The 16,217-nt window shown below is 37.7% G+C and overlaps 1 protein-coding gene across 4 annotated transcripts in view; it reads left to right on the top strand.

The window, feature by feature from the left end:
* zmynd11 (zinc finger, MYND-type containing 11) overlaps window positions 1–16,217 on the top strand; it is a 144,515-nt gene that overhangs the window by 113,587 nt on the left and 14,711 nt on the right. For all 4 annotated transcript variants that reach the window (XM_039753598.1, XM_039753597.1, XM_039753596.1 and 1 more), the window contains 3 exons: window positions 10,299–10,354; window positions 11,946–12,023; window positions 14,403–14,521. In XM_039753598.1, the coding sequence (XP_039609532.1) occupies window positions 10,299–10,354; window positions 11,946–12,023; window positions 14,403–14,521 (253 nt within the window). The remainder of the gene's footprint in view (window positions 1–10,298; window positions 10,355–11,945; window positions 12,024–14,402; window positions 14,522–16,217) is intronic.

Genomic DNA, 16,217 nt, shown 5'->3' with positions numbered 1-16,217 from the left:
GTTTAAACATTCATTAACATCAAAGTGTCCACTACTGAAATCGTCACCTGTGAATCTAAGATGTTTAAGAGGCATTGGCGGTTGTCGAAAGCTGTAAAATATTTGGCCATTTCGGTACACGAAAGCGACAACCGAACAATTCAGCGGCAGCCATCAACTCACATGCAGATCCATAGGTGAAGGGCTTAAGCATTTCACTCTTATAGTGCTCCTGTGTAGTATAATTATCTCCTGTACCGTCATCAGTCCACACCTTGAACCTGTCCCAGTCATTCAATACATAAGACACAATGTTCCTCCGGATATCAAGAGTGAGCCTGATATGGCCGTGCAATATGTAACACAGAGAATGGAAAAGGCAGGCGCCATCTCCGGGCATGGAAACCACTCAGTAAGTGACAGTTCTTTGATCAATGGTGATCACATCGATAGACATGTTAATGGGGGAACGGTTGGAATGATAAACGAAATGGGTACCTGATCAATGTAAAGTAAGTCTAAAATACCTACACAATAACTATAATCATAATAAATGAACAATAAAACAGCAGAGAAGCCGTGGATTAAATAAAAAAGCTGTAGTTATCAGCAGGGAGACGTGAATCCCATGGCAAAGCAAAGAAGGGACTGTAGAGACTGGAGCGATGGACTGCCTTATATACGGACAGGCAGCCAACAACGTGGGAGGCGTTGGGATGGGGGACCCAACGCCACCTCACACGGCGACCGAGCTGCAGGCTATGGACGTATATATGTACGTAAGTAGGATTCAGTTAGCGTTGGGAACCCGCGTACCAAATTTCTTGAAGATGGGCCCATAAGTAACAAAAGACCGTTGAAAAGTTCAATATGGCGGCCAACAGTGGCATCATACCACTGAAATAAGTACGTACATTGGTTTCGGTTAGCGCAGGGAAGCCGCCTACAAAATTTTGTGAAGATGGGGCCATGAATAAGAAAGTTCAACATGGCGAACGTTGTCCATTGTTATGACCGTTACGCATAGAATTTCGAAATGAAACCTGCTTAACTTTTGTAAGTAAGCTGTAAGGAATGAGCCTGCCAAATTTCAGCCTTCTACCTACACGGGAAGTTGGAGAATTAGTGACGTTGGAAAGTTCAATATGGTGGCCGACAGTGGCGTTATACCATCGAAATAAGTATGTACATCGATTTCGGTTAGCGCAGGGAAGCCGCCTACCAAATTTCGTGAAGATGGGGCCCTAAATAAGAAAGTTCAACATGGCGGACATAGTCGACCGTTATGACCGTTAAGCGGAGAATTTTGAAATGAAACCTGCTTAACTTTTGTAAGTAAGCTGTAAGGAATAAGCCTGCCAAATTTCAGCCTTCTACCTACACGGGAAGATGGAGAATTAGTGAGTGAGTGAGTGAGCAAGGCGTAAGCAAGGTGTAAACCTAAACTTTAAATTAAGTTCATAGAGAGGCTGCCGTTGGCTTTTCTCATGCCCACGGGTAATGCGGGATACAAGTTTAATGAAAGGACGCAGGATATAAACGAGAGTTTTGATCACTTTGTAACTAAGTTAAAATTGCAGGTGAAGGGCTGTGCTTATGCAAATTCCGAGAGACTGTGTTTGTGGGGATTGACAGTTAAGGCGGGTGGGGAGTGACGTCATCATCTCCCTCCCATTTACCTCATTTCGCTCTGAGCTGAGCTCCGCGGCTAACGCCATCTTTCAAAGCAACTTCGTCACACTGCCACCAAATACTCACAGAAAAATCCACAAGTTAATACACATGCTGTCTCTAGAGTTTCTCCACACTGAATCCTCTAGGCACTACTTACAAAAGGTTACATTGACAATTGTGTTACGTTATTTTTAAAATCTTTCCTTTTCTTAGCACAAGCACAGCTGAGAAGCTTCGATGCATGTGCTCCATAGCGTTAAAAATAATGCATTTAATCACACTTTGCATTACAAGCAAAGGGAACTTTGTCAATGCATGATTTCCTGGTACACCGATTACTTTGATCAGCGCATCCCTATTCATTTTACCCTCGCACCACCTTAGTTTGAGAAGAAGTATGAAAAAATATGAGGTTAACACAGAAAAACAGATCACCAATTCAAGCTTTATGAATAATCGATTCGCCATCAATAATTGTTTTGGTAAAGCCATACTCAGTGTAATCCTCCTTCCATTTTATAATTTTTCCGCCACTAGCCATGATTAAATGAACAGTGACTTATTTAGGCAGGCATATATATGACAGCAACACTCATGACAATGTCAATCATGTTACATTATTATTCATTACATCTTTAACACACTACTTCTCTGCTGCAAGGCGCGGGTATTTTGCTCTATATATATATATATATATATATATATATATATATATATATATATAACTGCTCAAAAAAATTAAAGGAACACTTTAAAAACACCTCAGATCTCAATGGGAAAAAAATCCTCCTGCATACTGTATCTATACTGATATGGACTGGGTAATGTGTTAGGAACGAAAGGATGCCACATCGTTTGATGGAAATGAAAATGATCAAATTACTGAGCCCTGAGTTCAAAGACGCCCCCAAAATCAGAGTGAAAAAATTATGTGGCAGGCTAGTCCATTTTGCCAAAATTGAATTGCAGCAACTCAAAATTGTATGCAGCACTTTGTATGGCCCCTGTGTTCTTGTATACATGCCTGACAACATCGGTGCATGCTTCTAATGAGATGACAGATGGTGTTGTGGGGGATCTCCTCCCAGATCTGGACCAGGGCATCACTGAGCTCCTGGACAGTCTGAGGTGCAACCTGGTGGCATTGGATGGACCAAAACATAATGTCCCAGAGGTGTTCTGTTGGATTAAGGTCAGGAAAGTGTGGTGGCCAGTCAATGGTATCAATTCCTTCATCCTCCAGGAACTGCCTGCATACTCTCACTACATGAGGCCAGGAATTATCGTGCACCAGGAGCCACTGTACCAGCATAGGGTCTGACAATGGATCCAAGGATTTCATCCTGATACCTAATGGCAGCCAAGGTGCCTTTGTCAAGCCTGTAGCGGTCTGTATGACCCTCCATGGATATGCCTCCACAGACAATCATTAACCCACCACCAAAGTGCTCATGCTGAATGATGTTACAGGCAGCATAATGTTCTCCATGGCTTCTCCAGACCCTTTCACTTCTGTCACGTGCTCAGGGTGAACCTGCTCTCATCTGTAAAAAGCACAGGGCACCAGTGGTGCATCTGCCAATTCTGGTATTCTATGGCGAATGCCAATCGAGCTGCATGCTGCTGGGCAGTGAGCTCAGGGCCCATTAGAGGACATGGGGCCCTTGGGTCACCCTCATGAAGTCTTTCTGGTTGTTTGGTCAGAGACATTCACACCAGTGGCCTGCTGGAGGTCATTTTGTAGGGCTCTGGCAGTGCTCATCCTGTTCCTCCTTGCCCAAAGGAGCAGATACTGGTCCTGCTGATGGGTTATGGACCTTCTATGGCCCTCTCCAGCTCTCCTAGAGTAACTGCTTGTCTCCTAGAATCTCCTCCATGCCCTTGAGACTGTGCAGGGAGACACAGCAAACCTTCTGGCAATGACACGTATTGATGTGCCATCCTGGAGAAGTTGGACTACCTGTGCAACCTCTGTAGGGTCCAGGTATCGCCTCAAGCTACCAGTAGTGACACTGACTGTAGCCAAATGCAAAACTAGTGAAGAAACAGTCAGAAACGATGAGGAGGGAAAAATGTCAGTGGCCTCCACCTGTTAAACCATTCCTGTTTTGGGGGTCATCTCATTGTTGCCCCTCTAGTGCATCTGTTGTTAATTTCATTAACACCACAGCAGTTGAAACTGATTAACAACTCCCTCTGCTGCTTAACTGACCAGATTATTATTCCATAAATTTCATTAACTTTATGCTATACTCTGAATAAAAAGTGTTCCTTTAATTCTTTTGAGCAGTATATATATATATATATATATATATATATATATATATATATATATATGAATGACCTCCAAAGAGTGCTGATACTTTTGATATCGTGAACGTGTCGGCAAAAACTGGGGTCTCCTGCCCAGCAAAAGTCGAGCAGCCGGCACGCGCGCATAGCTGTGCCGGCCTTTGAGACGCTGACTGCGCTTCTGCCTTAAGTCAAAGTGAGCCAATTAATGGCAGGGACGTCTCACCAGTCTACACAAGACCCACCGCGACTGTCCCCAAAAGGCGATCATAACGTCAGCGAACACATCTCTCTATACTCTATATAAAAGAAAAGGCAACTTTCCTTTCTTTACACCTTTTTTCCTTTTATCCCAAACCAAAGCCTTTCTCTCTTAACACTGCAGAGGACACAAAATGAATTTTCTTTAATTGCTGGTAATACCGGTAAGGCACATTACCAGAGGCAGATATTTGAATGTTCACATAGAAAATGTAATTTCTATACCACAGCCGTCGTGTAGCGCCTTTCAAAAGGGATCTACTACCGAGAGATGATCCATATACATTTTAGCTGCTGTTAGTACTACTTACCTGTTGTGTTACACAGTCTTTAAAATGTAGTTTACCCGCAACCACTCCAGTAGTGCTCAATGTACCTGTACTTCTTAAAAGCGTTAATGTTTTACTGTTTAATAACTTATAGACTATATTTTATTATTTTTCCCTTGCACTCAGTGACCAAAGCTATACACACACACACATAGACACATACATATATATACACATATATATAACCGTGTGCATGTTTGTATGTATGTGTGTGTATATATATATATATATATATATATATATATATATACACATACTGCTCACATAAATTAAAGGAACACTTTAAGGAAACACATTAGATACATCAGATCTCAATATGAAGTTGGATATCTATACAAATAACGACAGGGCAATGTCTTAGGAACAAAAGGATGCCAAGTCTTTTAATGGAAATAAAAGTTTTCTGCCTACAGAGGGCTCAATTGTGTAGACACCCTAAAATCAGAGTGAAATGAAGATGTGGCAGGCTAGTCCATTTTTCAAAACTTAATTTCTGCTACTCAAAATGCTTTTCAGTATCTTGTGTGGCCCCACGAGCTTGTATGCATGCTTGACAACGTCGGGCATGCTCCTAATGAGACGACGGATGGTGTCTTGTGGCATTTCCTCCCAGATCTGTATGAGGGCATCCCTGAGCTGTTGTACAGTCTGAGGAGCAACCTGGCGCCTAATGGACCGAAACATAATGTCCCACAGATGTTCTATTGGGTTTAAGTCAGGGGATCGTGAAGGCCATTCAATTGTTTCAATTCCTTCATCCTCCAGGTACTGCCTGCATACTCTTGCCACATGAGGCGGGCATTGTCATGCATTAGGAGGAAACCAGGACCTACTGCACCAGTGTAGGGTCTGACAATGGGTTCAAGGATTTCATCTCGATACCTTATGGCAGTCAGAGCACCATTTCCTACGCAGTAGATGTCTGTGCGTCCCTCCATGGATATGCCTCCCCAGACCATCACTGACCCACCACCAAACCTGTCATGTTGAATGACATTGCAGGCAGCATATCGTTCTCCTTGTCTTCTCCAGACTCTTTCACGTCTATCACAGCTGCTCAGGGTGAACCTGCTCGTCTGTAAAAGTACAGGGGCCAGTGGCGGACTTGCCAATTCTGGTGTTCTTGAGCAAATGCCAGTCGAGCTCCACGGTGCTGGGCAGTGAGCACAGGGCCCACTACAGGAAGTCGGGCCCTCAGGCCATCTTCATGAAGTCTGTTCCTGATTGTTTGGGTAGAGACATTCACACCAGTGGCCCTCTGGAGGTCATTCTGTAGGGCACGAGCAGTGCTCAGCCTGTTCCGCCTTGCACAAAGGAGCAGGTATCGGTCCTGCTGATGGGTTGAGGACCTTCTACGGCCCTGTCCAGCTCTCCGAGAATAACAGCCAGTCTCCTGAAATCTCCTCCATGTTCTGGAGATTGTGCTGGGAGACACATTAAACCTTCTTGCTGCAGCACGTGTGGATGTGCCATCCTGGAGAAGTTGGACAACCTGTGCAACTTCTGTAGGGTTAAGGAATCGCCTCATACTGCCAGTAGAGATGATTACTCAAGCCAAAACTAGCACGAGTGGAAAACCAGCCAAAAAGATCAAGAGGGAGAAACTTGAAATGACCTCCACATGTAAAACCAGTCCTGTTTTGAGGGTTTTCTAATTGTTGCCACTTTAGTGCACCTGTCGTTAAGTCCATGAACACCAATACAGCTGAAAGTGATTAACAATGACCTCAGCTGCTTAACTAAGCAGAATATGATCAGACAGGTTTAATTGATTTCATGTCAGGCCCAATAAAAAAAGTGTTCCTTTAATTTTTGTGAGCAGTGTGTATATATACACACACACACACACATATAATTTGTGTGTGTGTATGTATGTATGTGTATATATATGATGTAGATAGGTATGTGTATGTATATATATATATATATATATATATATATATATATATATGTATATGTAGATATGTACTGTATATAGATATGTATATAGATATGAAGATATGTATGTGTATATATGTATATTCTTTTTCATAACTTCTTTAACACACGACATCGCTGCAAAGCGCGGGTATTTTGCTATATATATATATATATTACAGCGACACTCAATTACATTGACAATCATGTTACGCTATTTTCAAAATGTTTTCTTTTGTTTCTCTTTACTTCTTTAACACACTACTTCTCCGCTGCCAAGCGCGGGTATTTTGATATATATATATATATACACACACTAGCATATTTTTTCATACGTCTCAAACCAAGGGGATGCGAGGCTAAAATGAATCGAGAAGCGCGCGTACATATTTAGTGCATCCCCTCTCGGGAATCGAACCTCGGAAGTCAACGTCTGAGACGTGACACACTGCATGCACGGGTTTTTTTTTACACTGTCTTCCTTTAGCGGGACATTGACTTTTTCCACCCCACGGCTGTATTTAATGTTAGCTAAGAAGCGGGACTTAAAAGTTTCTCTCGCAGTTCCGCTGAGTTTGTGCCAAACACCACCCTGACCATCTCATCTTCCTCTGGATAAGCACAGTGCTTCACCCGTGAATATTTAGCGGCAGTGTTTCTATTGGATTGCCGCTGACGGCCTTATATGGGCAGGCACTAAATTACGTGGGAGGTGTAACCTTTACAAGTATCATAAATTACACCGGCTATTACAGAATGGAATAAATTGTATGTTTTTATTCTAAAATAGTAAGAATACGAGCAGCTCACTTCTCAAAACGGACTCGTCCGGGATTGAACCCGTGAAGTTTTGATTACCAGTCAACATGCCATTGCGCCACCGATGCAGTCATACCAAATGCGTGTTAATGTCGTACCCTAACGCGGGTTCTTTTTCTGCATTTATATTTTTGAATAAAAATGCACTTGTTCTGTTATATTTGTACCTTTTGTGAAAGTGTTTCTTTAATATCTGGAATTCAGCCTTCACACATTATACACTTTATGTCTACATTTTCACAATTATTACTAAAACATGAAAAACGTTTCTGTTTTAACAATGTGTTTACATAGATCAAACACGGAGCACACATGAAATGCAAGTGTTCCAAATAACGATATAGTATTTTTAAAAGGTGTCATTTTGCTTGAATTCTCACTCTGTACAACTCTAAGCAACTGACACGCAAGTAAACAGACTTTAGCTGAGAAAACTTTGCGGGGTGGGGGATGTGATAGCAGGCTGCTTGCTGTTTGCTGCTTATCAACACATTTACAGGACAAAAGACGCTGATGGAGAAGTGTGAAGCGATTTAAGGTGGGACGGATCTACGAGTTTTTTCGTAGGCTCTGGTAATTCTAGTGTTAATCTCAATACCTTTCACTTCTCTTTGCATTTTGCATCTGGAAATACCCTCACTTTCACTATTAAATACAACAACAACAATATTTATTTATATAGCACATTTTCATACAAATAATGTAGCTCAAAGTGCTTTACATGATGAAGAAAGAGAAAAAGTCCAAATAAATAAGTATTAAAATTAGGGAACACTAATTAACGTAGAATACAAATAAGGTCCAGTTGGCCAGGGAGGACAGGAAAAAAAAAAACCTCCAGACAGCTGGAGAAAAAAAAAAAAAATATGCTTTGGTTCCAGGCCATAAGACTGCCCAGCCCACTCTAAGCATTCAGGGTCCTCATGGAAGAATTTGATGATGACAATGAGTTCTACTGTTGAGGTATCACAATTTGATTTCACCAAACATTTAAGTGATCTCTGATCATGATCATTCAGGATTGTTTTTCCCCAGCCACATTTCTCAAAGATTATGGTTCACTACTATCCTCCCAGGTTTTAATACTGCATTGGATAGTTCTTAACCAGCTTTAGTAGTCTCCTTAATCTCCTTAGTTGTTTTCCTTGTTTAATGCAGGCCAGTAATTTGACTCTTCTGAAACAGCGTAACATCTTTTCCACGACCACAGGATGTGTTGTCCAACATGGTTGTTTAAGAAATGAGAAGCTACTCACTGCATCATGAGTTGCCAGCTAAAATATATTAATCACTGTAGTACTTATCCAATGGAAGACTCTAATGTATTTGTTTTGTTAAATCCAGGTGGTGACTTTGTTTCCTCAGGCAGTGTATTAATGTGATTTTTTTATTATTATTATTATTTTATGTTACAATTAATCATTAAAAAAATGAATGAAGTCATGTGTATTGTGTTCAGTACAAACATGTTGCTAGACTCATTAAGGAACTCCCAGAACTACTTGGAGGTAATGGATAGCTTGTTTTCACTTCAATAAAGATTCTGCCTATATTTGCTTTACTGTTTGCATTTTTCATCAAACAACTGCTTCATTTTTGTGTATATCTCAGATCATTCAGAATAAATTTCGACATTTTGATTAGCTTTGTAATTCAATAGTGCCTAATAGAATATTTAGGGATTACTTAGATTTTTGAGTAAAAAAATGATTGTGATTTTAGATTACTTAATAGATAATGTCAATCAGCAATTATTTCTGTAAAAGCTGTACCTTTCATAAACGAACCAAGGCAATTGGTTTTGAACTTTTGTGTTAGGCTTTTGATAGAGACACACTTCTTCTTGATGTTTTTGGTTCAAAACAGAAAATAGTAGTGACATTTATGGACTGTACTTACAGTATACTATATATGTTTCATATTTTAGTCTCTTCCCTGGGAAGTCAGTTAGGTTTTTTTTGCAGGTTCACCTTTTTTACTTGCAAAAAACCATTTCACAAATTCAGATACCCTTTTTTAACATACAAGTTTCAATGTAGATATTCGTTTATTTCATTACTTGTGGTATAAGTATATAAATTTAAAATATCAAATGTTCATAAACTTGAATGCATAGGGAGAGGGAGCAAGTCCATAGAGCATTTAGAAAATGTATTGTAGAGTGTCATACCCCTGTGACACAGATAGCTTAATCCATGATGTATGTGTTTTTTTTTAACCAAGCTAGTAATGAAAGATGTTCTGTTTTATGAATGTTGAGATATGCATAGTTTTTGCCTTAAAAAAGTTAATTTCAGCAAGACACAAACTATTAAAGACAGACATTAGTACATATTAAAAACCTACATTTCACAGGTTAGATGATTTAGATGATCTATTTAATCTACCTATGTGTATCAGTCTGTCTCTAAATGTCACAGATACTATGCTACAAATCAGATTTTGTTGTTTTGGTTTTTTTTTTAAAAATGTAGTTATATAAGGGGTGTAAATAATTTGCTGCTTCTTGAATTTCCAGTGTTCAGGAACAGCATATGCATATTTTTAGAAATGTTGTCATGAAGTTTTAAAAAATATTTTTTTCACACATCCGAGAGTAAGTATGGGTGTGTATGGGTGGGCTTTGTGATTAACAGTGCTGCCAGTATAGACTACTGTCCATCAGTGCCTTGAAACCTAAGACTTTGAAGTTAATGAAAAATATTTTGCAATGAATTGACCATGAAATGAATTGAAGCATGTTCAAGTTGTTTTTGCTCATGATGAAAGCACTAGTACATTATAACAGTGAAAAGGGTTTTGTCTTGAGTTTGAAACAGTTCATTCAGCTCCTTAACAGCGTAGATAAATTCTGTTAAATGGAGGTATCTACTCAACCCAATAAGTGCAATAGAAATAGAATGAAAATGCGTAAATTCAATTTTAGTATATGAGTAACAGTTTTTTGAAGGCTTATGAATTCTTATGAAATGTGAGTTTAGATGAAACATTGTTCAAACAGGTAACATAAAGCTTGTTTAATTGCAGTTAATAGTGACGAAGCCGAAGTAGCTAAACTACTTTACAGTGATACATGTCATGAGGTAAGTAATAAAAATTGTAAGTAATCACAAAAGTTTCTTTTGTTGCATTCAATCGTGTATGAGGACATCTTTTAGATAAGAAATGATTAAGCCTAGAGAAGATTACCTTCTAAGACTGATCATTCGGTGCTACCTGTGCTGACTTTGCGTAATACAAAAGAGGATTGTCAGTGGAAGTTCAGCTTAAACTTTGCCTATTCAAACAGTGGCTTGTGAGCCACATGTGGCCCAAAAGCAAATTCCAAGTGGCTCAGCTCTTCATATGATCAGTTGACCTTCCACTTGATCCTGCAGATTCATGGATGTTACAAGGACGGTATTGGTAGTCAAAGCACACAACAAATTAGAAAGGCTGTATTTGATGAAGACATGGAAAAAGTTTGAATTTTCATTAAAACTCATTCAAATTAAGCACAGATTGCTTTGCAGGACCACATAACATTTTTTAGAATGTAGAGGTTGTTATTAACCTGTGGTTAATATTCTTTGATTTTGGAAATTCTGTGTTTAAATTTTAAACTGTCAAGCACAGTATTATGCAGTACAGTACCCTACGAAGGTGGTGTAATAGTAGCGCTGCTGCCTCGCATCAAGGAGATCATGGGTTTGCGTTCCCGGTCCTCCCTGCCGGAGTTTGCAAAGCACTTTGAATAGTGAGTAAAATGCTATACAAATTTAAAGAATTATTATTATACTCAATTTAAAATTTTAAACGTTATTTTTCACCAAATAAACAAACCTGTAGCTTTAGGACTCTAAGCCTCTATATACCTTCATAGTACTTCAAACTTGATCCAAGCGCAACATTTGCATACCGCCAATCTTTGTTTAAAAAAAGGCACTGCTAATTACATGTAGTGATTAAAAAAAAAACTATATTCCCCCAGTGTGCAGTATACGTTATATTCATGTGTTTTAGTTACGGTTATCACTTGTAATAGGTTTGTACACTTATAGCTTTGATAGTATTGATAGTTCTTTTTTATTCTGTTGAATGTGATCTGTGATATGCCTGGGTCATATATGACCAAAATATTTATTTCAAAATGTAAACAGATGTTATTGCTAATACTGTGCACTTTTTTTTAGTTTTATGCACTTTGAGATGTGTCTGGGTCAGATGTGAACAAATATTTGTTTTTATTCAAAAGTGGAAAAACCCAGTTAAATTTCTAGGTTTAAAAAACTGGCCAAACTGAATTTGTAATTGAATAGCCCTATCCTAAACTATCTTTGTTATGCTAAGGACACAAATTTCATAAAACCCTGAGAATGTGGTTAGCATGATAACTGTTTAACAGTTAGGATTAGAAGAGAAAATCTTATAAAAACTAGAAACAGAAAAAGGAGGGGGGATATTTTATTAGGAAGAAAGCAATATTGGGAACTACATTTGATGTGATGACTATGAAAATGTTTTTTTTTTTTGTAAATTTTATAAATAACTTTTTATATAGCATTAATGCAGTCATAATATCCTACCACTGCTTTGTATTTCAAGGAACCTAGTTTGTTTCAATATGTTTAAGTGGCATCATTTTAATTTAACAAGTAATATACTTTATAATAAAGCTTTTTTCCTCCTTTCTAGCTTAATGAGCTGCAGCTTTGCAAAAACTGTTTTTATCTTTCAAATGCAAGGCCTGATAGCTGGTTTTGCTATCCTTGTGTAAGTATTTTTTACGTTTTATATGTTTAATTTTATGTACAGTTTTGAAATACTCAGCAATACTAATTCTTTATTTGTTCAGTTTCAGTGGAGCATCTTTTTTCCAAATAACTTGAATTTATATGTAGTTTAGTAAAAAAAAAAAAAAAAAGAAAAGAAATGAAATGAAAGCACCCTATTTTACCCCAAGACTGCTGCCTGAGTTTCTACCACTGATAAATATAGGCTCCTGACTGCTTGCACTAATGTTGTACAAAGTATATGTAATCTCACTGTACTTTTCTGCTTGTGAAGTACCTTGAGATAATGTTACTTGTAGTAAGGCACTGTATCAATTACTAGTTGTTTTTCCCAGCATATATATTTTTTAAAACATTTCTTATTCTAATCTTATTCTTGGCAGTATTTTTAAAAAAAATGTAAAAATCCCTGCCTTTTGTTAAATACCAGGGAGCTTTGATTGATCCATTGTTTTCCATCAATCAGTTAGAAAATCTGCATAATCCTGCTAGGCTGGACCCTGGCTAGAGCATTATTAATGAGAAATATCAACAAATAAAAAGCATGCTTCAGCTAATTTCCTTTTTATACAGCATCACCAAATTTCAATCAAATCATTTAAGGCATTGTTGAGATTTTGGAGTATTTAGTTTTTCTTTTTTTTTTTTTTTAGGGAGATTTGCCCATAAACATTGAGATGTCAAAATGACCTTTCATAGTAGATGCCTACTGGCCTAAATGTATTATCCTTACAAATTTCAGCTTTGTAGCTAAATGGAAAATAGTGTTTTTTGATGAGTGAATCAGTCATTCAGCTTTGCCTCTTATATTATCTGCCTGTCTGTACACAGACAGATTTATGATGAAGACTCAAAAACATTCAGTGTCAAAAATTTGTAATAGAGGAAAGGATTGGGGCAAATACGTTTTCACAGCATTAGAGCTTTTTTTTCTTGATCTACCTATGGGTTTTTTTAATTAATTTTTCACTTGTCTTATAACAACAAATTGAAAACAAAAGTAATAATTTTTATTTTTAATTATGCAAACATGTTATCTATTATTATCTATTAACCTGATCAGCTCTTTGCTCCTGCTCTATATTTTATGCATATATTATTTTATTTATTTATTTACTAGCTGATTACCCAGTGGCTTCGCTCACTGAGGGCAAGGTAAAAAAAAAAATGTAGTATATACATTATTAAACAGTAAAACATTAACATGTAAGAAGTAAAGATACATTGAGCAGTACTGGAGTGCTTTTGGGTAAAGTACATTTTAAAGGCGCTATAACACAACAGGTACGTAGCACTAACAGCAGCTTCAATGTATCTGGATCATCTCTCGGTATACCTTATGAAAGGCGCTACACGACCGCTGTGGAATAGAAATTACATTTTCTATGCGATCCTGCAAATTTCTGCCTGACAACCTTGCAATACGTGCCTGTGATTCCGTGCTTAATGGGCAGAAGGTTCAAACAACTCCCAAGTCCAAAACTTAACATGAAGAGGTCGGTACATCTTCTTAGATGTAAACCCTCTATCTTCTTAAAAGAATTTATCACAAAAGCAACCTTGAATGTTGCAGGGTTTTAGTGACCTGAACTCACCTTAAGGTGCAGTAAGTAGTCTTGAAGCGCAATTTACAAAGAGAGTTTTGCTTTGATGGTGCCGATCACACTCATTCGCAATGATTTCCACATTCCCAGGAGCCGACAGGGCACTCAAAGTGTCACAAACAGTGCGATAAGAGAGGACAGCGCCCAAACTGCGAAGCTCTCGACCCGGCAGAGCAGCCCGACATTCCGCTCCACCGAGTGTCCACTTTGTTCTCACAACCCCTTGCTGCTGAAGGCGGTGTCGTCTTTATATTGTTTACAGCTCGGCGCAGTTAAAAAGTAGAAAGATGCAAAGCTGTTTTCCTCATCTCTTCAACTATCAAGTACTGCCAATTAAAAATATAATTGGCAGTTTCCGCGACAGTCACGTGGACGAATAAATAAAACTTATTTGTCAGAACGCGCCTGGTAGCAAACGGCTCAGAGCTGGAGTCCAGAGAGGAGGGCTGGGAGAGGGCAATGCGGGGCACACTTTTATGGGATAGATCGGCATGTTTGTGTTTACTTCTTTTCCATATCAGTGAAGTAACTCTCACACAAATAATAACAATTCATAAAGATGATATAAAAATGGCGTCCACAACAAAGTGATTAGTTCCTGTATTATGTTCTGTGGTCATGTGTAATTTCTGTTTCGCGTGGTCATTCGTAATTTCCGTTTCAATAACGAAAAGAGTTTTATGTATATAGATTTTGGAATCTAATGTTTCAAAAAGATTAATTCAGATAATTTTACTATGCATTTTATTTTTTAGATGCCAAATCATGAATTGGTATGGGCAAAGATGAAAGGATTTGGTTACTGGCCTGCGAAAGTCCTACAAAGAGAAGACAATCAAGTAGATGTAAGGTTCTTTGGTCACCAGCACCAGAGGTTAGGAAATACTACTATTCACATTATTGTAATGATTTCATTGTATTATAGATCAAAACATGTAAGCAGCAACTACTTCCTTGTACATTTGTTCTTGATTCTGACGATTTTAAACATCATTGTAATAAGGGAGAAAACTGTTTGGAAGGCAGATTTTCCAAATAGTGATTTTGGTAAATATTAATATAGTTTTCTATATGCCTATCACTTAAACATAACTGTGCACTTCATTCTACACAATGTACTATCAAAAGGAATGTTTCAATGAATATCTTCTTATAGCAAACTTAAAGGTTTGGAGAATGATTTCGTAAATCAATTGAATGTTGAAATCTAAGTGTGCCAATGTACAATTTTTACTGAGTTTCCATTATGTATATACAGAATTTAGTTTAGCATCTTCACCTGTATATACATTAGAGTTAACCCTGCCATAATGATTGGATTTGATAACTCTGGAAACATTTTCACACTCTTGATTAGACCCATGAGTTCTTAGACATGCCAATAGTTTTTGGTTTTCTTTTCAGCTGTGAAATAGTTTTACTATTTCAATGCCAAATTGAATGTTAGATTCATCTGTGTAATTAGTACAGGAACTTTTGCAGGTAGGGATATTAAGTAATAAATGTTGTAGGATTCACTTACATTAAAAGTTTCAGTAAATAATAATCTTACTATAAAGTTAAATGTTTACAGGGGTACTAAATTGCCTTGCTGCATTGTCAACACCTGATATAGACTTACTTTCAGACTGTTGTTCATTTAAATAGGCTCTTAAGAACTATATTTGAGCTACCATCCAGAGGCAGAGCCGTCAGCAGAAATGACGCAAACTAAGAATAGCTTGATTTGGGACCATTTAAAGAGAAAGAGTAACAATGTTTTCTACAAATTTTATAATGCTTTGCTAGAATACTAGTGTAAAATAATCATAGTACAATGAATTACCAATGCAAAACAATAATGTAGTTTGTGAGGTTACATAACAATGACCTAAAATTTTTGTAATTGGCTGCAAGATTAAATTTTACAGAGGACGAGCAAAATGATAAAGCAAGATACATTACCAATCAGTGTTTGTTGGTGGAAAAGATTTTCAGTAACTATTCAGCAATATTTAGTTAGATTGGCAAATTCTGTCGAGACACTGTATAGAAAAATATTTTACAGAGAAGACACAAGCTGGAGCTAGTTTGTGTGTAATGCCACCTCTGTATTCTAGTCTTCTTCTATGTAATGGCACATTATCACAATGTAACTCTTAGTTCTTAGCACAGTCCGAAAGCCTGCAATTGAAGACCAAGAGATAGATAATTAAAATATGCCATTACATAGTTACAGACTGAAGGAATAAAGGGACAGTGCTACAGACACATACATTTCAAGCCAGACACATAGCTAATATTAAAACATGTAGTATTAGATAAGACATGAAATTTTATTCTACAGCCACCCTAAATCTGAAATTTTTTGGATCATATGTTAGAATTGTCATTAGGTGACAGTTGCATAAGACAGATTTGATTGTTGTCCGAATTAATTCCAGACATGCAACATTTTCTGTCTTTTTCTTCCATGGCCATGCTTGAGGTGTTTTTTTTAATCACTTGTTATTTATGTACACTCATGATCAAATTAAATGATCAAAAGTTAAATAAAAAAAATAGTACAAGATTTTGCCAAATTAAAATCC

The sequence above is a fragment of the Polypterus senegalus genome, chromosome 5 (genome assembly GCF_016835505.1).
Source record: "Polypterus senegalus isolate Bchr_013 chromosome 5, ASM1683550v1, whole genome shotgun sequence".
Lineage (NCBI taxonomy): Eukaryota > Metazoa > Chordata > Cladistia > Polypteriformes > Polypteridae > Polypterus > Polypterus senegalus.
The sequence above is the reverse complement of the archived record's forward strand: the minus strand, read 5'-3'. Positions and strand labels throughout refer to the sequence as shown.